Source organism: Aethalodelphis obliquidens, unplaced genomic scaffold (genome assembly GCF_003676395.1).
Source record: "Aethalodelphis obliquidens isolate GAN/ISIS:26980383/991018 unplaced genomic scaffold, ASM367639v1 scaffold11, whole genome shotgun sequence".
NCBI classification, from domain to species: domain Eukaryota; kingdom Metazoa; phylum Chordata; class Mammalia; order Artiodactyla; family Delphinidae; genus Aethalodelphis; species Aethalodelphis obliquidens.
In genome coordinates this window covers 11,664,363-11,688,902 of record NW_020837955.1, presented here as the reverse complement: position 1 = coordinate 11,688,902, position 24,540 = coordinate 11,664,363, and the positions used below count along the sequence as shown (strand labels likewise).

At 44.8% G+C, this 24,540-nt stretch overlaps 1 protein-coding gene and 1 pseudogene across 1 annotated transcript; one reads left to right on the top strand and one right to left on the bottom strand.

Moving 5' to 3' along the window:
* The first annotated feature begins 271 nt into the window (after positions 1 to 271).
* Positions 272 to 7,521, top strand: LOC113623203 (anti-sigma-I factor RsgI2-like). Its single transcript, XM_027112055.1, has 3 exons — positions 272 to 1,356; positions 1,623 to 1,770; positions 5,645 to 7,521. The coding sequence occupies exons 2-3, from the start codon at positions 1,725 to 1,727 to the stop codon at positions 6,172 to 6,174; spliced, it is 576 nt and encodes a 191-aa protein (XP_026967856.1). The 5' UTR covers positions 272 to 1,356; positions 1,623 to 1,724; the 3' UTR covers positions 6,175 to 7,521.
* Positions 6,327 to 24,540, bottom strand: part of LOC113623595 (serine/threonine-protein kinase MARK2-like) — a 31,120-nt pseudogene continuing 12,906 nt past the window's right edge.

The window sequence follows — 24,540 nt, the reverse complement described above, 5'->3', positions numbered from 1 at the left end:
ACTTGTTTTTTGATTTGTGTGTTATTTAGAAGTATGTTATTTAATCTTCTGTTATTTGGGGGTTTTGCAGCTATCTTTCTGTTTTTTGGGGTTTTTTTGCGGTACACGGGCCTCTCACTGTTGTGGCTTCTCCCGTTGCGGAGCCCAGGCTCCGGACGCGCAGGCTCAGCGGCCATGGCTCACAGGCCCAGCCGCTCCGCGGCATGTGGGATCTTCCCAGACCGGGGCATGAACCTGCGACCCCTGCATCGGCAGGCGAACTCTCAACCACTGCGCCACCAGGGAAGCCCTATCTTTCTGTTTTTGATTTCTAATTTAATTCCATTGTGGTCTGAGAGTACACTGTATTATTTCTGTTTTGAATTTGTTAAAGTGCGTTTTACACCCCAGAATGTAGTCTATCTTGGTGAGTGTTCCATGTGAGGTTGAGAAAAATGTATACTCTGCAATGCTGGATGAAGTAATCTATAGACGTCAACAGATCCAATTGACTGGTGGTGCAGTTCAGTTCAACTACATCCTTAGCTGATGTTCTGCCTGCTGGATCTGTCCATTTCTGATAGAGAGGTGTTGGAGTCGCCAGCTATGTAGAGGACTGGTTTATTTCTCCTTTCAATTCTATCCATCTTTGCCACACAAATTTTGACTCTCTGTTGTTAGGTTCATCCACATTAAAGATTGTTATCGCTTCTTGGGGAATCGACCCATCATTATGTAATGCCCCTCTTTATTCCTGATCATTTTCTTTGTCTTGGCTCTACAGCCGGAAGGCTGGCGCTCGTCGCTGCGGACTCGTTCGTGAAGGGGACGCGCAGTTCCTGTTTGTGTGAGGTTGCTTTAGGTGACCTGCTGTTATCTGCGGAGGAACAGCCAGGAACGGGTCATAAAATGTCGTGAATCACTGTCAGAATTTTGGGCCTTAGCCGGGTCCACATCCTCTCCCGCAGTGGCTTTTCGCCTTGGTGCACAGTCTACGGGATGAAACTGTTCGCGTTTCCTCCAAGCTCCTCACGTTCTGCAGTTTGGCCACAGAGTTTAAGCTCTTTTCACCCTTGGCAGGCAATTTGCAAGTGACCTTGTCGTTGTCAAAGCCTCGCCTAGCGCTTCAGCGCCTCCCGGAGCTCTGGCGGACTCGGTGGCCCGAGTCCCAGGAGCTGGGGCTCCAAGCGGGGACACAGGCGTGAGACTGGAGGGCGACGGACAACTCGGTCTCCCGGCAGTCCCGCCGCTTGCGCCCATCGCGGCCGTTAAGGATGTTGATTCGTTACCAAACGGCCATCTAGAAAGACAGTCATGATTTAAACTTCCATCAGAGATCATTCAATTACCGCGGGAGAAGCTTTGGATCTTACCTTGGTACCCACCTTGCAATTTATTTAATGTTTGGGAGAGGGTGATTTTTTTAAAAATGTATTCTTCACCAAAAAGTGAGACTAACTAATTCCTAGTGATGGATCTGCAAGTCCAGATTTGTGGGTGGCAACTTGATGTGATTCCAGAGCCTCTGAGGTCTTACGGTGTGGAACGTCTGCTTAGACTTTGGAGCCCGACAAATGGGTTTGAATTCTGGTCAGACACTTATCAGTTGTGCAGTCTTAACCCCAATTTCTTTCTCTTTAAAGGATTGCTCGATTATGTCTATGCAAAGGGCAGGTGGATCTTGGTGAATAACAGTGAATTATCAACTTACTTAGATGGTCACTCCAACTTAGCTGCTCTTCAAGATGTCATTTCTTTGTTGGAGCAAAGCAACACATTCTTTGGCGCCTGGTATGTCTAAGTTGGAAGTAATTTACCTCCTGAATTTTGTTTACATATATAAATGATACATGTTATTGTAAAGAATTCAAAACATATAAATATAAACAGAAGAGAGTAAAGGTAGCCTGAAAGCTGCACGCTAAATTAACCCCCAATATTCGGGGAGCCTAGTGGACAAGAGGCTCACTGTTTGGTGTGTAGATTCTCACTTGTTCCCAGGTTTTCAGCACAGCCTTACTGCCTACAGGATAGGCTGGGCCCTAGAGTCCAGAGCTTTGTTGAATGAGCATCTCCAGGGAGTAAACCTCCAGTCTTCAACCAGTGGAGTGGATATGGGCTTCCAGCCACTGTGTTCAGACTTGCATTGACTTCCCCGAGTTTTCACCCACCTGATCCTCCACAGGGTCCCTGACGCCTCTGGTCCAGAGCTTCTGAGGGGCCGCAGCAGGGAAGAGCTTGCTCACACTCTGTTGCTACTGGTTAGGGTTTGGCTTCCTCATGTTTGCAGAAAAGTTACTACTTGTACACATGCATTCTTGCTTCCAAACTTTTATTGCCATTGTCTTCCTGCCACTTCTGCTTATCCTTGTGGTTTGACCTTGTAAATTATTCCCTTTACTATCATTTTAGAAGTTATAGGAGGGGTGGGGAGGTAAATGCCCTTGTTCATTTTTTGATGATTAGTGGGAACTATCTCATAAAATTCTTATACACATTTTATGTACTATTTAAGTTTAACCTAGTGTCCTAGAACCCTTAGAGCAGAGTAACTGCTGTGTGTGTGTGTGTGTGTGTGTGTGTGTGTGTATTGAGGATAAGGGGGCATCAGTACTAGACTCAAATGTTTAATTGACCCTAATTTTATACTATTACTATATTTAATCACAAATGTAATCTTCTTTGTTCCTTTCCTCTCATATTTTATAAATAGCTTAAGTTTTAACATCTATTCTTTCACAAATTGGCCTTAAATCTAGGTCAATATTTGTTCCTTTCCAGGAACAAGTAGAACCTGCCTTGCCTGCAATGTATAAATTTTTCAAAATACAGTAGGACCTCAGCTTTTTGTTAAACATGCTTTTGTCCCACTTACAAATATTAAGAAAAACTAAACATTAAAAACTAAGAAAAAATTGTAAAGAAAATAAAATTTATCAGTTCTCACAGATGAAGGGTTATAAAAATAAATCTGAATAAAAATAAATTTTTATTTATTTAAAAATAAATAAAACAATCATTTCTGTTTTTATTTTCCATTTCCTTCTGATATGAATTAAAAGCACTCTCATATAAGTCCATTTATGTCTGTAGTACAAACAAATAGCATCAACAAATGTTAAGTGCCAATTTTATTCAAATATTTCAGATTCTCTTAAGTGCAAGTGACAGAAACTCATCTCAAACTAACTGGTTGAAAAGGTAATTTATTTGTTTGAATACCTGGGAGTTCCAAGGGTTTATTCAGCTCTAATTACAGCTGGATCAGAGGGCGTGTCAAATGATATTGTCCGGATTTGAGTGTAATGTGTGTCTGTCTATCTATTTATCTGTCTGTCAGAAACATTGTTTCATAAAAATGTTATCAGGCTGTTGACAATAATATTTAAACAAATATCCAAACAAGTGTTTCATTTCAGGTGGTTCCCTCAGGAGAATAATTTTTCTCTTGGGTTTTCCTTCAGGTAGTGCAGATTAGAGCCACAGAGTGAAATCGGTCTGGTAATTTTATAATCGTAGTTCATTCACTGGTCCCCAACTGATATACTTTCTCTTATGGACACTTGTGTATTGCATCTGCAATCCCTTGGATGTTTGGTCTTTTCCCACCCTTATTAGCCATAGTGGGATGCAGAGGTTGCCTCACTCAATGGGAGATGAAAATGCCAAACTCTTGCTTTCCTAGACTCCCTTGCAGCTAGGGCATGGTCCAGTGACTTACAGTGACTTGGAAGTAGGAACCAGTGACTCAAAGGGGTAGGGACTGGGAGCCTCCACATGGATGGAGTTCCTAGGGCAGCAGTGGCAGCAAATGGTATGCAGGGTGCAGTGCTAGAGGGGTTGGTGGTGCAAGATGTAGACTCTTTTGCTTGCTGGTGGTGGTAGGGATGTCCACACTTGATTAGTTGTGCCATGTAGTAGTGGGCATTGGTCCTGTGTTTCATAGAACCTGGCTCTCCGTCCATATTGGCAATTTCGTGATCTACCCAACATTATAAATTCCTTTCTTGTCAGACTCAACCTGAGTTGGTTTCCATTGCTTGCAACTGAGACCCATGAACTGATAACCTTGTCTTTCTCTGTGTCATCTCTCCTTTACTCCTTTACTCTCTACTTACATCTTATAGCACTCCCCTGGCCTATGCCGCTTGAATCTTCTGAGAATTAGCTGGAAGAGGGGGTCTTGGAGAAGAGATCAGGAGAAGAGGATGGGAAGCCACACTGGGTCTGGGAGGCAGAGAGAGCCCTGCTGGAGGCCGTCAGAAATCAGGCCAGCTGATTGCTAATTCAGCAGGTGCAAGCTGCCAGCCACGGGGACACACTCCTCTTCCCACCTTTGCATCCATGACCCGGTCCAGTCTACCATCACCACTCGTCTGGAATGTGGCACTGTTTCCTGGCATCCGTCTGCTTCTGCCCTTGTCCCCCTAAATGCTTTATCAAACACAGGGATCCTGAGAAAACATAGCATCAGCCAATGTCAGTTCTCTGTGACAACTCCCCAGTGTCTCCCCATTTCTCTCAGATTAAAAGTCTTTATAGAGGACTAAAGTTTTTCCCCTACTAGTAATGAGTAATTCTCATTACTATGCATTTGATCCCAGGAGAAACTAAGTGCAGGAGGGGATGCTGGGAGGGGAGGGGCCACTTGCTGGGGTCCCCCTGGCCCCCACCCCATTTGGGAGCAAAGCCATGTTTTCTTGGACCCCTCAGAGCATCCGGGCTGTTCCACAGGGCAGGAATAGGGAGTGGAGGGGAAGGGGAGCCCTTGGTCTAAGTGGGGGATGCAGCGCCATCACCAGCCAGCGCCCATAACCATCCGTCTCCACACCAGCTGCGGGGTTAGCAGGCAGGGAGCCACTCTGCCCAATCTGTCCCCCAGCCCATGGACAGGTGACATTGTCAGGAAGGGATGGCTGGGAGACAGAAAGCTGAGGCAGCAGGGTCCGGTGGGAGGAGCTTACTGCAGAGGAACTAGATGTGGCCCAGATCAGTGCAATCCAGGGAAGCGATGGGGAAGAAGATGGTGGGTGGTGGCGTAGTGGTGCTTTTAGACAAAGGCTCTCCTAGAACGGAGAATGCTGTGTCCCTGTCACCAGGGAGACCAACGACCCAGGGGCCCCAGGGGGAACCTAATGTCCCTGCAGCCCCTCCACACTCCCAGCCCCAGAGTGCGTGGGGGAGTGATGGCACAGAGCTGGCAAGGAGGACAGCCACCCCTTGCCCAGTGCCCTGTGGAGAAACGCCAGCTCTGGGGAAGGAGGGAGGGCTCAGGGCGCACGGTGGAAGGAGACCAGAGCCCCCACCCCACACACACACCTCTGCAGCCCAGGGGCTGAGGTCGGGGCAGGCTGTGCTGGTGGTTTGCTTGGAGGGGAATGTGGGGCGGAGCGGGCAGAGTAGAAGTGGGCCCTGCTAGGGGCCCGAGCCCCTCCCGGGGAGCTCCAGAGATCCAGTCTCGGTGTCCCAGTGGAGCGGGGAGGAGAGGGGGCCGCTGGCCAGCAGCTTCCATCAACTCGCCCTGAGCCTTCCCTTTCCACCTGGGAGCTTCCTACCGCCCTGCCTCTCTGGGGTCCCCGCCAGACGCAAGTGATGGTGGCCACTCCGTCGACTCTGAGTAAACAGCTGTGTGTTCTCACTGGAGTCGCCTGTGTTTATCTTACAGGGCATCGCGCCTCCCCACTGGGCGGAAGAGAAGAGGAGGAGGCCGTGGTGGGAGCAGGGTTCCAGGGAGACGCCCTGCCTGGTTGCGAGTTGGACCAGGTGGGTGAGCGCGGCCTCAGCTCGGGGCAGCCCTCCTCTGGTCCCCGGGCGTTGGTTCCGGAGGCGATGCTTCTGGAAGCCGTGGAGACGGGGGTCCGCGTTTCTATCCCCCGGGTCGGAAGGCCGCCCTCCCTGCTCACGTGTCCCGGCTGCTCGCACAGCTGCGGTTCCTGCTTTGGCCGCACCTGCAGCTGCTCGCTTGGAGCGCCGCCCGCCCCCGCATCGTCTCCTGCCTCCGCATCCTCTCCTGTCCCCGCATCCTCTCCTGCCCCCGCATCCTCTCCTGCCCCCGCATGCTCTCCTGCCCCCGCATTCTCTCCTGCCCCCGCATCCTCTCCTCCCGCTCCACGGAGCTCGTGGTCTCCATCGTCCATCTCAAGTGTAGTGAGCGCGGCTCACGTTTTATCTCTGCCTCGGCTGCTCACCACGTGAGTGAGGAGTGTCATCCCTCTGTCTTGGCTTTCAGCTTCATTCAGGTTCCTCCGGCAAACCTCGATTTCTTCCTGTCGATTTGGACTTGAACTTCCTGAAGAAGCTCCCAGTGGAGGCGATCATGGCTTTTGCCGCTGGCGGAGGCTGGGGTCTCACCTCAGGGCAGAATGTCTGGGTCTGGCACCTGTCGGGCTGCCCCTGTGGGCGAAGTTCCCTTTGGACAGAGCCGGGGCTCCACTCCCTACTGACCCTGCAGGTAGACGGGTGGACTGGGGACAGGTGGGGGCTGTGCTGGGCTTGGGTTCCGCACAGGTACTCTCCGCAGGGCGGGGTCCGGAGGCCCCCGTGGGCTGCACTTGGATTCCTGGTGCAGGCGGGGCCGGGTTAGACTGTGGCCGAAGCCGAAGCCAAGGGGGCCCCGGACCCGCACGGTTAGGCTGCCTTGGCCGTTCCGCACGGAGGCTGGCCGAGGCTGGCGCTCTCCCAGCGCGGGGGATTCCTGCTCTGATTTGTGCCGGTGGAGAGAGCGCTGGGGGTGGGCGGCAGCGGCAGTCTTCTTCCCCTGCCGCTCGCTGGCTGTGCTGTGGCCTCCGCCCTGCGCCCTGATCCTCCGCCACATCTGCGTTCCTCCCCGGCGGAGAGTTCTCAGAGCAGCAGTTAGAGGTGGGAGTGTGCTGCTTGCAGCTGGCGGGGACCCTGTGCCGTTCCTGGGGGCGGGGAAGGAGTGCTGCGGTTAGATCCGCTGAAGGCTGAGGCTTCAGGGTGACCCGGTAGCCCTCTGGCTCAGATCTCTTATAACCCAGGAGCAGATATTGGAACATTACCTTGTCTTTCCGGCCTGTCAGTGAGTCCTGGATCTCTGTCTCCACGTGTAACCATGGACGCCATGAATTCAGTCTGCTGGGGGTTTCTGGTAGTCAGAGAGCGGCTCCATGTAGAGCTTTAGTTCCTCATATCCATGACCCACAGTAATCCACGGATCCTTCATGATTTGCTCTTACTTCTTACTGAGAATCAGAGATTTCTTAAACAGATTTTCATTCCATAAATATGCAGAAGAGAACATAATATATTCTGTCCTAGTACCCCTCTGGCAGTCCTTGAAGTTCTGTCCATCAAGAGGCAGGAATCCATCGGCCAGTGTCGACAGAATGATTTCCTGTGCTTCTTCCCTGGAAGAGTTCCGGGCAGCCTGAGGGAGACCACCCCAGAAGGTGTCCAGCTTGTTGTAAAAGGTGCATTTGTTGCTGAAGCCAAATTGTGATGTTCACACCCAAGAGCAGGTTTTCTGCCTTTAAATCTCTGTGGACAATACCCTCCTGGTGGACTCTGCTCTCAGCTGCTTTGCTTTCCTACTGCCATGAGCCACGAGGTACTCAAACACGTCTCCTCCACTAGCGTCCTCCTCTCCACAAAGGCTGAGAGTTTCCTCAGCCTCCATCGCTTCAAATACTTCACCATGTTGAGATGATTCAAACCTTCATGATTCCTGCTTTGCGGGACAGTCTCCGGAGGCTGGAGGAGTTCCGCTGAGTCTCATCAATGATCTTCACGGCTCTCGCTTTCCCAGCCAGGATGTGCCGGCCAACTTCACCGTAGCCCAGTCTCCCTTGCCGACGGTCTCGAGGGTCTGGTGGCGGCCATGTGAATCTGGGTCTCTCCTCAACAGAGACGGCTCAGAGGCCCCGCAGCAGCTGGACTCACTGCTGCGCCTGGAGTCGAGGCGTCCTAACGTCGGCTTACATCTGGGAAGAACTGGTGAGAAACTTGGTCCAAATCAAAAGAAAACCAGTTCAAAGTTCACCCCATGAACTGGTCTTTATGACTGAATCAAAACACAATGCCAAACAAAACTAAAAAGAAACAAAAGCAAATACTAACAAGCTAAATTTAAAAAGAAAAAATTGAGGGAAAGAAAAATAATAAAAGTAAAATTAGGGCTTCCCTGGTGGCGCAGTGGTTGAGAGTCTGCCTGCTGATGCAGGGGTCGCGGGTTCATGCCCCGGTCCGGGAAGATCTCACATGCCGCGGAGCGGCTGGCCCTGTGAGCCATGGCCGCTGAGCCTGCGCGTCCGGAGCCTGTGCTCCGCAACGGGAGAGGCCACAGCAGTGAGAGGCCCGCGTACCGCAAAAAAAAAGTAAAATTAAAGAATAAAGAAAAGAAGTGAGGAAAAAATAATATAGGGGGAAAAAATAAGCCCCAACAACTAAAATAGACCAAAATGCCAAGGAGAAAACAAGCTAACTTTCGTCAGAGTCCCTCAGGTCACTGAAAAGCAGCTTACTGAGCCAGAAGGACTAATAAACTAGTCCTAACTGGGAACTTATTTGGTTCTTGGAATTTTAAAACAATAGCTCCTTATGAGGTCATAGGAAGAAACAGACCTATCAACAAAGTTGGGGATAACCACAGTGATTTTCTCACTTTTTGATCTCAAGTGAGACCCATTACTCATAAAAAAAAATTAGGGACTTCCCTGATGGTCAAGTGGTTAAGACTCTACACTTCCACTGCATGGGGCACAGGTTCGATCCCTGGTCAGGGAAGTTCCACATGCTGCGAGCGGAGCAGCCAGAAAAAAAAAAGAAAATTGAGGACCCCAAAGGGCTTTTGTTTATATGGGTTATGCCTATCAATATCTTGTTAGAAATTAAAACCTGTAGGATGCTTCAGTGCCTTTTTATTTCTAGTTTAAAAAGCTGTAATTTTGGCTTTTTAAGAGCTCGTAATGTTTACACTTAAAATATTCAATTCCTTTTTCTTTAAACTCAAATTGATTGCTCTCAAAATGATGCCACAACTTAACTGGCATCATGATACTGTGTGAAAATGTTCTGTTGCATAAGACAGAATAAGGTACATTATTAACATCTATTAAGGGAAGATAGTTCTTAGGTTTTATTTACAGTTTCACCCAGTTCTTAGTAGATTCCTCCCTTCCACAAGCCAGAGAACTCACTGTGTCAGTTTCAGCAGCTTTAAATGTAGAGGTTGCTGTTGTGAGTTGAGAAAGCACGACATCTACTCTTTTTAAACCAACAATACACTGTGTTCTGTTCCCCTCTTATTCAGCGTGAGATGCGGGTAGGGGTGGCTGGGTGTCATCACCGATAGTTAAGAGGAGGGAACCAAGACACCCCTGCATGACTTTTTAAAGATGTTTTATCAACTATACTGTAGACACTGAAAAGGGCGCAAATCATCAGAGTGCTGCTTGGTGGCTGCTCGCAAATTGAATTCACGTACTTAACCAGCATCCAGATCAAGGTCCATACAAAGTACACGCAATGCCTTATTCAAAATATTATTTATTTTGCATATTTAGTGCCTGTTGTCTGTCTCTCCCATTTGAGTATCAACTCTGTGCAAGTGGTTTTTTTGTCTGTTCTTTGCTATATCTTCATCACCTAAAACCGTTACTGGCACGTAGTAGGCTTGAATAAATGTTTGTTGAATGAATGAAAGAATGAAGTTCGCAACATGAATCTAATGGCCCAAAGAGTATGTCAACATAGTCAGATCTGTTTATTTTCCAGCTCTAAAACTTCAGGTGACTTTCTGAGCTTCAATTTTCTTATCAGTAAAATAGGGCTAAATAACACCAATTTTGCAGGGTTGTTGTGAGAATTAGACAAAATACGTGCACAATGTCTGACATCTAGCACACGCTCAGTATAGCTATCTTTATTTTTCACTGTAACTGCCTTTATAAGGCATAAGCAGATGGAAGGTATGTAGTAAAGAACTTGGCCCTGCCCAGATTGGTCTGACCTTTGTCCCTGGTTCCTGGGAGATAACCTTTAAACCCCTGGAATTTTCCAAGTGATGGGCATGTCTTTGTTATTCATGTTGGGCCCCTTTGCTCACACCTGATAGTTTATGCTAATGAGGTGAATCTTGGTCTGCTCAGGCCAGGTGATATCAGCCTCACCTCCAGGGGGTGGAGCGGGGCTGGAGTCTAAGTTCAATCCTATGGACAATAAATCAATCACTCATGCTTATGGAATGAAGCCCCAGTAAAACCTCTAGACACTGAAGCTCGGGTGAACTTCCCAGGTTGGCCACACTCCATGCGTATTGCCATACGTCAATATCAACATCTGGAGGGTCATACGTTCTGAGGACAATCGAAGCTTTGCATTTGGGAACCTCCCATACGCTACCCTTTGTATCTCTTCTTCTGGCTAATTTTGATCTGTATCCTTTCCCTGAAATAAACCGTAACTGTGAGTATAACAGCTTTCAGTGAGTTCTGTGATTCCTTTTAGTGAATCTGTCCAACCCAAGGGTGGTTTTGGAAACCTGAACTTGCAAGGCAGGCAGGACCCCTGTGCTCTGGTCCAGGCTCAGTAGCTGGCTGTGTCCACTGGCAAGAGCCACTTGGCCTCACTGCCTCAGTTTGCTCATCTGTGAAACTAGGAGGATAAGCCAGATGGTCTCTTGGCTTCTGTAGCCTTATTGTTAAATGAAGTTCTTTTCTTCTCAGGGAGCATTTGTCTCTGCCTGTTTCTCACATGCAAACACACAAACAGATGTGTGCAGAAGCCAGTCAGGGGAGAGGCCACAGCCCCATCATGTCAGGTGAGGGTGACACAAGACCCCTTTCCAGGACTTCCCTGGTGGTCCAGTGGTTAAGACTGTGCTTCCACTGCAGGGCACACGGTTTTGATCCGTGGTTGGCCAACTAAGATCCTGCCTGCCGTGTGGCCAAAAAAAAAAAAAGACCCCTTTCCCGGAGTAGTTGAGCTGCCTTGATGAATTCATGACTTGTTCTTTCTTCCCTGTTCCCTGGAGAGAGTCAGCTGTGTTTGCTTCCAGGGTTGATGAATGCCTGCAGATGCTCGGACAGCAGGGCCATTGTGACTGCACAGAAGGGCGCTCTGCTTTCTTCAAGTTCCTCCTGAGGCCCTGCACGGGGGCTCTCACCACACCAACCCTCTCCACCCACCCTTAATCCTTCTCATCCTTTCCTCCTTATCTCCTTCCCATCCTCCATGTCCCACTTAAAGACTGGAGGAAAGAGGGGCACCTAGGGTTTCCCTGCGGTTCCCCCACGACTCCAAGCCCCACATGTTATAATCAATCCTTGAGCCTCTTCACAGTGCATGTCATTTCATCCTCGCAGCCCTGAGAGAGAGGGATTATTATTGTCCTTTTGCAGATGAGGAGCCCAAGGCCAGAGTGGTTAAGTAACTTGCCCAAACACACTCAGACAAGGAAGTAGGTTTGAATCCAAGTCTGGCAGATCCCAAAGTCTTAATGATCCTGTCATTCACTGGGCCTCTCTGACGGTGGGGTGGCAGATTTGAAATTGGGGCTGGGATGGTACAGTAGATTGATTATGGTCCCAATTTTTCTCCCCTCCCTGGATCCACACATTTGATAATATCCTCCCATCTTGACTCTGGGTTTGACCTTACCACTTGCTCTGGCCAAAGGAGTGTGGCAGAAATGGCAGGTACGTCCATTCCAAGCCTAGGCCTCCAGAGGCTTTGCGTACTTATGTTCTGTCTCTCTGGGGCCTCTACCACCACCTACCAGAGGATAACAGAGCACGTGGGTGGCAGCCCAGGTGTCTCATTCTGGGCCACCCTAGACCAGCCTGCAGACCTGCCCAAACATGGGAGGTAGATAGCCCAGCAATGATCAGTGGATCCCACAGCTGATAGCAGCTGTGTAAATGAACGTGGTCAAGACCAAGGAACCACGGAAATCACCTGTAGACTTGTAGGAAATGGTAAATTCTCATTGTTTAAATTTGAGTTTGGGGGTGATTTGTTATGCTGCAATAAATGAAACATGAGGAAAACCTGGTCACAAGGTTCATCAGTTCCTTAAGAGCAATTAGAAAGAACTTCTAAACTCCTGTGATTTCTTCTCTGGGCCCTTAATACTCTCCTTCCTCGAATTACTTTACACCATCTCTCCCTCAACTCCAAAGTAACCCAGTCCCCACTGGCCTTATGTTCTAGACCTCTGTCTACTATTTCTCAACCTGCATGTCCTTCCTGCTCCACAGGAAGCTCCTCTCAGGAGCTCATGGTGTTTCCTTCTTTTTAAGGCTGAATAATATTCCACTGTATGTAAACACCACATCTTCTTTATTCATCTGTCAATGGACATTTAGGACATGTCTCCATACCTTGGCTATTGTGAACCGTGCTGCAATGAACACAGGAGGGCAGAAATCTCTTTAAGATTCCACCGATGAACCTGTGGATATTATGCTAAGTGAAATGAGCCAGTCACAGAAGGACGGATACTGAATGATTCCACTTACGTAAGGGACCTAAAATAGTCAAGCTCCTAGAAACGGAGACTAGAACAGTGGTTACCAGGGGCTGGGGGGAGGGGAAATGGGGAGTTTTTCAATCGGTATAGTTTCACTTATGCAAGATGCATTAGTTCTGGAGACGTGCTGTATGGCACAGAACCTGTATTATGCACTTAAAAATTTCTTAAGAGGGTAATCTCATTTAATCCCACAAAAACCAAACCAAACCAAAGGGACATAAGGAAACTTTCAGAGGCGATGGCTGTGTCTATTCCCTTAATTTTGGTGATGGTTTTGCAGGTGTATGTATGTGTTCAAACTCATCAAGTTGTATATATTACATATGCACAATTTTTACGTATATCAAATACACCTCAGTAAAGCTGTTTTTTAAAATAAGCATCAGCAGCTCATGGTACAGGTGGAGCCAGTTCTTTTCAGCACAGCTGTATGCTGTGGGCTTTGATTAAATTGGCCTGTTGGTTCAGAGGAAACTGGTGGAGCCAGTTTTGCTTTCTTTTCTTTATCGTGGCGGAGGGGGGCGCGGGGGACAAGGGCGCTGCTGGCGAGAGTACTGGAGCTCGGGGAGCAGAAGCTTAGGAAGAAAGGTGAGCCCTGCTCTCGCTCTTGGCCTTCGAGCCTGTGCTCTGGTTCTACATCCTGCTTCTGGAGACCTGCTGGAGGTAAGCGCAGCCCCGAGGGCCCTAAAAGTAGCTGGTGGCATAGGCTTGTGGAAACTCAGTTCCCAAATCCAGCTCCTCCCTGAACTTTCCGTCTCTCCCATCCTTTCTGGGTCAAGGAATCACCCTTGCCTCAAGGTGCACCCCGGCCACAGGCTCAAGAATTGCCAAACCCTTTTCTTCAGAGGGCTTTGAGCAGGAACAGAAAGTATCTCACATTTTAATAGTATCTCTCTGGTTGCTGGTCTGCGAGGGAGAAAAGGCAGAAGCAGTGACACCAGTCAGGAGGTAAAAAATGTTGGGGACTTAGACTGTGGCTTGAGCCGGGTGGGTGCCAGCAGTGTGAGATGTGGTTGGATTTTGGATGTATTTAAAGGATAGAGCCAGCAGCATTTGTTGATGGATTATACGTGCGGAGTGAAAGAAAAACGCTTTTCCTAAGCATAACACTCTCTAGGTCCGTGCATGTTGTCACAAATGGCAAAATTTCATTCTTTTTTATGGCTGAGTGATATTCTATTGAACATACACACCACATCTTTATCCATTCATCTACTGATGGGCACTAAGGTTGCTTCCATATCTTGGCTATTGTAAATAATGCTGCAACAAACATTGGGGTGTATGTATCTTTTCAAAATAGTGTTTTCATTTTCTTCGGATAAATACCCAGGAGTGGAATTAAAAACAACAAAACAAAACAAAACAAAAAAACCCCAAAACGAACAAACAGAAACAGGCTCAGAGATACAGAGAACAAACGGGTGATTGCCGGAGGGGAGGGGCTGGGGGAGAAGAGTGAAACAGGTGAAGGGGATTAAGAGGTTCAGACTACCGGTTATAAGATAAATAAGTCACAGGGATGTAATATACAGCACCGGGTATATAGTCAGTATTTTATAATAACTTGGTATGGTGTGTAATCCATAAAAATATTGAATCACTATGTTGTACCACCTGAAACTAATATAGTATTGTAAGCTGACTATACTTCATTTTTTAAAAAAAGGCTTCAAGATGTTGGGGCTGAGCAATTGGAATTGCAGAGATTAACAGAGGTTGGGATGAGTGGGGGAAGGTAAAGAGCTCAGGATACTATATATACATGTACACACACACACACACATGCATACATACATACACACCAACGCACATCCTGTCATGCTCCTCACTGCAACCTATAAGGTAGCGCTCATCATTCCTATTTTGCAGATGACAGGAAATGGGCTCAGAGAGGTTAAGTGATTTGCTGCTCAGGGGCACAGTGCAGAAAAGTCAGGACTCAAACCCAGCGTGTCTAACTCCAAAGCCCGTGCTTCCCAGCAGACATGAAGCTGCCTCCTGAAACCTATATCCCCTTGCTGGGCCTGATTCTGTAAATGTGCCTAATGTGAGCCTGGGCCTCCCTGTCTGACTGGGGACGTTCAATGCTGACACTCAGTGCCCTGGTTTTGAGAATTGCCTGCAGTGAAAGCAGGACACAGGAAGTGCCAAGATGACCCACATTCTCAACTTGAGGATATTGTGATGTATTATATGAATGGATCCTTTTGAAGTACGGTTTTAACACCTAGTTAAATAATAATTCATTCTCTGATATGAGACATTTTGACTGATAGACTCTAATGGGATAATATTATTACTAGTGAATTGGAACATTCCATTAAATATGACATTGCATTCTTTTCTGTCATCTCCAGCTTTCTCCTTCGGGGGAGGGGGTGGTGATGGGGAAACCTGAATTTCTATGGAAAGCAGAGGTTCCTGAGCCCCTTGCATGCGTTTTTGGGTGTCGTTAATAAGCCAGTCTTATTGGGAACAGGAGGAGAAACAGAATCTTGTTTCAGGATTTTCACTCACTTATTAAGACCTGATCCACCGTAGGGAAGTAAGCACTCAAGGCTCTGGTTTCTGGGCTGGGTCAGACCTCTGTGGAAATTCTGGTTTAACTGCTTATTAGCCAGGGGGCCTGTTACAGATACAGCGACCCTTTAGAAAACCTTTCCTTTGCCATTTCTGCTTTGACCCATGAGTTATTTACAAGTGTGTTAATTTCCAAATATTTGTGGAATTCCTAAATTTCCTACTGTCTTTTATTTCTGATTTAATTTCATTGTGGTCAGAAAACATACTTCATATGATTTCAGTCCTTTCCTATTTATTGAGACTTGCTTTTTCATCCTGTTATTTTTATCCTGGAGAATGTTCTAAGTGTGCTTGAAAAGAATGTATATTCTGCTGTCACTGGGTGGAGTGTTCTATAATTGTCAGTTAGATCTAACTGGAAGGTGCTGTATATCCTTCCTGAGGTCCTGTCTGGTTGTTCTATTTCTCATTTCAATTCTGTCAGCTTTCTTCAGGTGTTTTGAATCTCTATTATTAGGTGCACATACAATTATAAGCGTTATATCTTCTTGATGTCATGACCGTTTTATTATTATGACATGTCCCTGTTTGTTTCTAGTATTATTTCTAGTCTTAAAGTCCATTTTGTCTGATATTAAAATAGCCACTCCAGCTCTCTTTTGGATACTGTTTGCATAGTGTATCTTTTTCCATCCTTTAACTTTCAATTAATTGTGTCTTTGAATCTGAAGTGTGTCTCTTATATGCAGCATATAGTTGGAGCTTGCTTTTTTATCCAATCTGACAATTTCTGTCTTTTTTTTTTTTTTTTTTTTTGTCGGTATGCGGGCCTCTCACTGTTGTGGCCTCTCCCGTTGCGGAGCACAGGCTCCGGACGCGCAGGCTCAGCGGCCATGGCTCATGGGCCCAGCCGCTCCGTGGCATGTGGGATCTTCCCGGACCGGGGCACGAACCCGTGTCCCCTGCATCGTCAGGCGGACTGTCAACCACTGCGCCACCAGGGAAGCCCCAGTTTCTGTCTTTTGATTGGAGTATTTAATGTAATTATTAATAAGATTGGATTGAAAATCATACACTTTACTATTTGTTTTCTGTATCTATTATACCTTGCTCATTTACTGACTTTTGTGTTAAACAAACATTGTTATTGTATTATTCTAATTCTTCTGATTTTTTTCTATTGATTTTAAACTCTGTTTCTTTGGATTATTTTCTCAGTGGTTGCTGTAGGACAGTGGTTCTCAACTAGGGGCGATGCCCCGCCTCCAGCCATCTGGATAGGGTATATTTAGAGACCTTTTTATTGGTCCTAGCTGGGAGTAGGGGTGTGCTACTAGGAGGAGGCAGGGATGCTGCTGAACACCCTACAAGGCAAAGGGCAGCCCACCACAGCAGTTCCCGACACAAAGTATCAGTAGTGCCAAGGACCACAATACACAGCTTAATGTGTCACAGTCTACTCCAGATTAATACTGACTTGATTCTGGTAAAACGTAGAAACTTTGTTCCAATAAAGCTCCGTTTCCTCCCCCTCTTTGTGCTTTTGCCACATATGTATGTTAGGAATCCAACAATACAGTGTTAGAATTTGTATGTATTTTTGTATTCCTTGAACAGTTTTGAGGTATAATTTATGTCCCATGAAGTTCACATGTTCAAAGTGTCAAATCAATGGTTTCTATTCCGCAGTCATATTTTATAAGAAATTAAGAGAACTGAGAAATCTTTATATTTATGTACTCTTTTTTTTTTTTTTTTTTTTTTGCGGTACGAGGGCCTCTCACTGTCCTCTCCCGTTGCGGAGCACAGGCTCCGGATGCGCCAGCTCAGCGGCCGTGGCTCACGGACCCAGCCGCTCCGCGGCACGTGGGATCTTCCCGGATCGGGGCACGAACCCGTGTCCCCCGCATCAGCAGGAGGACTCTCAACCACTGTGCCACCAGGGAAGCCCCTATGTACTCTTTTTAATTTGCCCATATATTTAGCATTTTGGATGTACTTCATTTCTTCTTGTGAATTCAAGTTACCATCTGTGTCATTTCCTGTCCACCTGAAGGATTTCCTTTAGTATTTCTTAAAAGGTAGATCTGCTAGCAACAAATTCTCTCAGATTTTGTCTATTTGGAAACGTCTTTCGTCTTCATTTCTAAAGGATGGTTTTGCTGACTCTATAATTGTTGACTTTTTCTTTAGTTCTCTACGCCACTTCACTGCCTTTTGGACTCGTTTCTGATGATGAGTCATTAATTGTGCTGTGGATCCTCTGTACACAATGAGTGATTTTTCTCTTGCTGCTTTCAACCTTTTCTCTTTGTTTTGGCTTTTAGCAATTCTACTATGATGTATCTAGGTATGGATTCTTTGTGTTTGTGTTATTTGGGGTTTGTTGAGCTTTTCATGAAACTTGAAACATTTTTGGCTATTATTTCTTCAGTTTGTTATGTCTCTCTCTCCCCTCCTTCTAGGACTCTCATTACATGTAAGTTGGTTTGCTTGATGTTGTTCCACAGGTCTTAGAGGCTCCATTCATTTTTCTTCATTCTTTTATATTTTTCCCCCTTTGTTCATCAGATTGGATAATTTCTACTGAACTGTCTATCTTCAGGCTCACTGATTCTTCCTTCTGCCCTCTCAAATCCACTGTTGGGCCTATCCAGTTGATGAAATTTTTCATTTTGGTTGTTTTCAGCTCTAGAGTTTCCATTTGTTTTGTTTTAGTCTAGTTGATATTTTCTTTTGAGGTTCTCGATTTATTGAATTTTTGTCATATTTTCCTTTAGTTTTTTAAAAGGTTTCCTTTAATTATTTGGGCATATTTAAAATAGTTGCTTTAAGGAAACAGTCTTCAGTGTTTTCTGAAAGACTGTCTCCCAGGTTATAATCTTCAGGATGGCTCAAATAAAAATTTCCATTTCTTTCCTCAAAAACAAAAAAAAACAAAACAAAACAAAACTCAGTTGCTTTGAAATCTTTTTCTGCTAAAATCAACATCTGGGCTCATTCAGAGTCTGTTTCAATAGAGCGTCTTCCTTTGTGCGGACCACACTTTCCTGTTTCTTTGTATGTCTCGTAGTTTTTTGTCAAAAGCTGAAGAGAATTCAATATAATATATTATATAGCACCTAGAGATTCTGATTTACTTTCCTGAGGGCTTCTTTTAGTTTGTTTCTTTGTTTTGTTCTGTTTTGGTTTGGTTTTAGTAACTTGCCTGAACTTAATCTGCAGAATCTGTCTTCCCCACAGTGTATAGCAGCTGATGTCTCTGCTCAGTATTTTTATGCTTATTTTTAGCCTGACTTCCTAAGGGAACCCATGTGTCAACATAGCTTAGTAGTTAGCCATTGATTCGGGCAGAGGTTGTATTTAAACACCTCGAGCCCATAACATTCTCACCCTTCCCTGATGGGTCTGTGTGTGGGGTGAGGAGGGCATTCCCAAGTCTGCTGTGACTTTCACTTTTCCCTGGGCCCTCTCATGTCTCCCTGAACGTGTGTATAGTTTTCCAGTCAGCTGGAGACATGTGGAGAGCTTACTTAGGCCTTCTATCACCCTATCGCTTCCAGAGCCTTCCTATCGAACTGATCCACCACCCATCCCACCTGGGACCACAGCCCCAGGCAAGCCAAGCTGCAGGCTTTCTATGTTCCTTTTCTACTGGGCTTGCTGCTGTCCTGACAATGCTATTGAGCATGGACTTTTCACTCTCCATTCCAAATCAAGTTTGCCCCTACTTACTTGCAGCCAAGCTGGTTTTCAATTTTTGTCCTGCTCTAGTAAATCAGCTGCACCTACCAAGCTGGGTGGTGGGATGGAAGCTGTCCTGGCCAAGAAGGCTGCAGACTCCTATTGTTCTTACACAAAGTTCCAGCAAATTCGCTAGAAATAAACATCTCTCAATTTGTTATTTGCATTTCATTGATCTACAGAGCCTTGAAATGGTTTGATTTTGATCATTTCTTCGATTTCTTCCTTGTGTTTGGTGAGAGAATATTTGCCTACCTCTTCATATTGTCATAGCTGGAAGTCTCATTTCTGCACATTTTAAAGATTTTAATACCTGTGATCAAACTTCTCTCAAAAAAGGCTTCACTTGCACCAGCTAGATTCAAATGCACAAGGAGACAGACTTGTACATTTTATATGTTGGTCCTAGTTATCCAGACCTTGCCTAACACTAAAGGGGGCTTCTTACCTGGTTTTAGTAATAAAACTCATGCTCTTTAATGGCAGAATTGTTATACATTTGGTGTTTTTCAAAGCATTCATGGAACATAAGTGGAAATCGGAAAGTGACCTGAACATTTTCAAATAATCATAAATAAATGAATATCCTTTGCTTCTTTCTTTGCTTCTCTTTCTTGGACTGTTGCCCTTCAGTTTCCATGGGAATATATGTTTGGGAAGAAATATAATCACATCGGCTTATGTTCTTATCTTAGAGAGATAGGGAAGTTTTGTAGAGGACTGAAGATCTTTTTTTTCTTTTTTAATAAATTTATGTATTTTTGCCTGCATTGGGTCTTCATCGCTGTGCGTGGGCTTTCTCTAGTTGCGGCGAGAGAGGGCCACTCTTCGTTGCAGAGCATGGGCTCTAGGCGCGCGGGCTTCAGTAGTTGTGGCTCACGGGCTCTAGAGCGCAGGCTCAGTAGTTGTGGTGCACGGGCTTAGTTGCTCCGCGGCATGTGGGTTCTTCCCGGACCAGGGCTCAAACCCATGTCCCCTGCATTGGCAGGCGGATTCTTAACCACGGCACCACCAGGCAAGTCACAGGACTGAAGATCTTGAAAAGGGGATATCTGGCCCTAGTAAGGTTTGGTGAAATGAATCCAGGTTTCTCAAGACAAACAGATTTTGGTAGTTTAATGATATTTTAAAGATAAGACATGCAAGACATGATCTTTTTTTTAAACCTCAAACAACATAGAAAACAATTATATCCTCAAAAGTATTTCTCCCAACTCTGTCAGGTTCCCAGTTCCCCAACCCAGTGGCAACCACTATCACCAATTGTTTGCATTTTCCTCAAGACATATTCTACGTAGATTCAAGAGTGTTTGTATGTGTGTGTGAGAGGGAATGTGAGAATGAGTGACAGAGTCCTTTTTACACAAAAAGTAACTTCTTTTTCACTCAATAATATATTTTGGAGATTATTCCACATCAGTACTAATGAGCTCTCTTATTTTATTTCTTAGGCTTGTTAATTTTGAATTCTGAAATAATTTCAGGCTTAAAGATAAAACTGTATAAGTAATACAAGAATTCCTGTATAACCTTTCTACAGCTTCCCCAAATGTTAACAACATCTCTAACCACGAGACAATTATCAAAACCAGGAAACTAGTACTGACATACTACTACTAGTAATCTCCTTACCTTATTCAGATGTCTCCGATTGTCTCACTAATGATCTTTTTCTGGCCCAGGATCAAATCCAGGACCCTGTATTTAGTTTTCATGTCTCCTTAATTTTCTCCTGTCTTGGAGAGTTTCTCAGTTTTGTTTTTGTTTTTTGGTTTTGTCTTTTATGACCTTGACACTTTTGAAGAGCACTGTCCAGTAATTTATAGAATGTCTCTCAATTGGGGTTTATAAGATGTTTCTTTATGGTTAAATTCAGGTTATGCATTTTTAACAGAACACCATGGAAGTGATGTGTGTCCTTCTCCTTGCAGCATATCAAAAGGCATATGATGCTGATATGTTGCATTACTAGGGATGTTAACTTTGAACAGTTAGTTAAGGATGTGTCTGCCGTATTTCTCCACTGTAAAGTTACTATTTTCCCCTTTGCAATTAATAAGTATCTTGGGAGAGCTTTGAGACTATGTAACACCCTGTTTCTATCATACATTTGCCCATGAATTTTGGTATCCATCAATGATCCTCACTTGCAATAATTATTACTGTGTTATTTGCCAGTTGGTGGTTTTCTATTTTAATCCTTCCTTGAATTTTTATTTAACTGGAATTCTGCTCTAAGGAGGAGCCTCCCCTTTTCCTACATATTAAAGTTCATTCAACTATTTATATCATCAGGACTTATAGATATTTTACTGAGGGCACTAATCCATCATCGTCATTACTTTTTTGCTCAAACTATATCAGATTCGGCCATTGGGAACTTCTTCAAATAGCCTCCTGACTCTCATTCTTTGTTCTAATAATTCTGAATAATAATTAGAATAACTTTAACTTACCCTTGATTCTTCCTAAGGCAGTTTCACAATTATGACATATGATCCTTGTCAGATGAGGCTTTTATTATTTCTGCAAATGATGGAATTCATCGCTTGCCCGACCAAGCCTCATCGAGGAGAGATCTGCACTCACCCACTCCCAACCATGGTCCTGGGCCAGGGATGGATATTTTACTCAAAGAGCCAACTGAAAGACCAGCTAAGAGTTTGTAACTTATCCTTGCCCTGACAGATGTGAGATGATCAATCCAATGTCATCTCTTGGAGTGGACTTTGAGACAGAAGGGGTCATAGTCATTTGTTGGGCACTCAAAGTGGAAAGGAGAATGGGGGAATGCAGTGAGAAGCAGAACCCATCCAAGAGACACACCCACACTGCCCCCAAGAGAGGCAGACAGCAAGTGTTCCCACAAAGCCCTGCCTGATGAATAAGAGTTTGTTTGTATAAGGGTTACAATTTAAGTATAAATTAGAACAATTTAAATCAGGGGACCTAATTACCGCTCCTTACCATGAAAAGAAATGAAATCGGTTAAAAGTTAAAAAGAAATTATTGTTTCCAGACCTATGTAGTATATGGAGCAGAAAGGAAAAATGGAATAATAACTTTACATATTATTATAAAACCTAAGAATAAAAAGGAAATAGCCCATTCACCACATACTGGATTTAATAAGAAAAGGCAAGAATAAAGCAAGTAATACTTTGATACACCCTGAGCTAAATTTTAAAATAATATACATGTGTTTTCTATAATAAAAGTTTTCTATTAAAAAAAAAACGCCCTGCCTGCTGTACCTCGCTTCTTGTGCTTGGCTTTTGAGTCATCTCTCTCTCTTCCCACTCAGTATCTGCACAGACATATTTCACCTGGGTTGTCTTGAGTCAACTTTGATTTCTTGTACCCAGAAACCATGGACTAGGACAAACCCGATTTTAAAGTGGAAATCCAGGCCTTGAGGTGTGGAGCATCTTGTCCTTAATTCTGTAGCTGGTTGGCTAGAGAACTAGAAACTGAGTCCCTGGCTGCTGCTCTGTTCTCAATAAATCTCCAAGACCTCAAGGGAGGTATCTTAGAGGATGCTTAAAAGCTCTGGTTGTGTTCCTCTAACCTAGAATGGAATGAGGAAACATGAAAGGGATGTTGGCCCATGCTCACCTGAGGAATTCTCCTTGACTAAAGCTCATCATAAATGTTCTTCTTTTCCAAAGGACAACCAAGGATAGTGTTGATTATCAAGGGTCAGAGAGAAAACGTTGGCTTTAAAGATTTGATAGGTCCAAAATAATTCTATACTGGTGATCTGGCCAGAGAAATATTTTGATTTTTATTATTTCCAAAGCCTGTCTCCCTAAATGGGATCAAAGTCGATGGAACTTGGTCTCCGCCAGCCAGCCCTGATGCTTGTGGGACAGGGGCAGGCTGCAGTAAGGTACATCTTAAATGTCCCGGGGTGTGGCATAGCTCCAATTCACCCTTCCCAACTTCCCCCATAGGATCAAGGAACATCATTACACAACAAAACAGACAGTAGCAAGTCATGGGCCCAAGGGTGTTCTGAACCCTTAACAATCATCACCAGCTCCATCCACACTAAGGAAACAGTTCAGACTATGAAAATCTCCTTGATCTTGGGCTGGAATGGGCCTAATAAATCAGACCTCCCTAAACCATACTGGCAGGTTTTGCCCAGGACCTATGTCCCCAGAGGCACTGTTATGTCCCCAGAGGCACCGTTATGTCCCCAGAGAGGTTAAGCAGTTTGTCCAAGGGACCCAACTAGTAAGTGGCGGTGCTGGGATTGGACCATCAAAGCCTTAAACGTGATCTTAACTGTTACCCTGTATTTATTGTATGGGAAGCAGCCAGGGTGCTACCAAATAAACATCCCTTCATTTGGGTAGCTGGCTGGTGATAGCACTTTCTTTTCAATCTTTTTCCTATACCTAAAAACCTATTTCATAGTTTTTATAAATATTTGTGTACATACACATGTTGTAGCCTACTTATTCACTTAACACCATATCATTAACATTTTCCCATATCAAAACTTTTCTTAAACACTCTTTCTAATGGCCATATCATAACATCCCCCTAGAGGATGCTCTCTCCTCCTTGATTCACATCCTTTCTCAATGACTCAGAATATTTCTCTGTTAGCACTTGGATAACTTTTTCCACTGTTTTATTGTGAAATATATAGAAAAGTTCAAATAACACCAATGTATAGTTTCACAAATAATCCAAGGTGAGCTCCCTTATGACTACTTACCAGACCAAGAAACAGACGAAAACCAGTCCCCAGAGCCCACTCTGTGCTTCTTCCCTCCTCCAGACTTTCAGCTAAAATATTTTAAAAGTTCAGTGTAATATGATGTTCATGATCTAATGACTTTACACCACATTAGAGGAGCAACCTTTGTCCAAAAGGGACAGATCCTTTTCTTGGGCTTTGCAAATAGCTCAGAGGCATCAGACTCTCCAGAATTTGTTTAAAATTGCACATCTCTAAAGAAAGAAAAAAGAAATTGCACATCTCTTGACAGTCATTTAAATACCACAGCTTTGCCCAAGTATTCTTTTGCTCAGAGTTACTGACTTTCAAGCCATTTCTAATGACCATTCCCAGATGCCTAGATCTGCCTGTCCTGCAATCTGATCTAGCATCTCTGTCCCTAAAAATAGCTTCCTTTTATGTTTTACCCTGGTTTTTCAGATCTCCCCAGTGGTCTTTCATCAGATCCTCTCCTCTTGTCTAATTACCTGTGTCCTGGAATCTCTGTCAAGCAACTCTCCCTTCTTCAGTAATGCAAACGTTAACCCACTTCAACGTCCACTAATTAGACCTTTTTTTCTGCCCCAGCCAGACAGGAATACTCTCAAAACCACATGGAAGGGATATAGGCATTTTTATCATGCTTCCCTACTCCCATATGTACCACCTACTTGGAGAAATGATGCTCTGGAGTTATACCATTGGGGGTTATTCCCTTCAGTCCTGAAAACCTTTTGATCTTTCAGTATTTTTTATTATGGGTTTAAAATTCCTGGGGGTGTAAACATCATCACAGCCAAAAATAAATAAAATAAATAAATTTAAAAAAAAGCTGACTGAGATCAACCATGGAACCCATGTAGCATAAACCAAAGATATGGGGAACAGAGTAAAAATAACAAGGTTTTTGAGATAGAAAATGAAAAAAAAAATATGTGAACACTTTGGTGACACAACCTAAGATACCTCTTCTGGAGGTGTATTAACATTGGTCCCCTCTGGTACCCTGAGCCCACCCATTCTTTTGACTCTCCTTCAGTCAAGTGATTTTCAAGCCATGGTTGTTTGA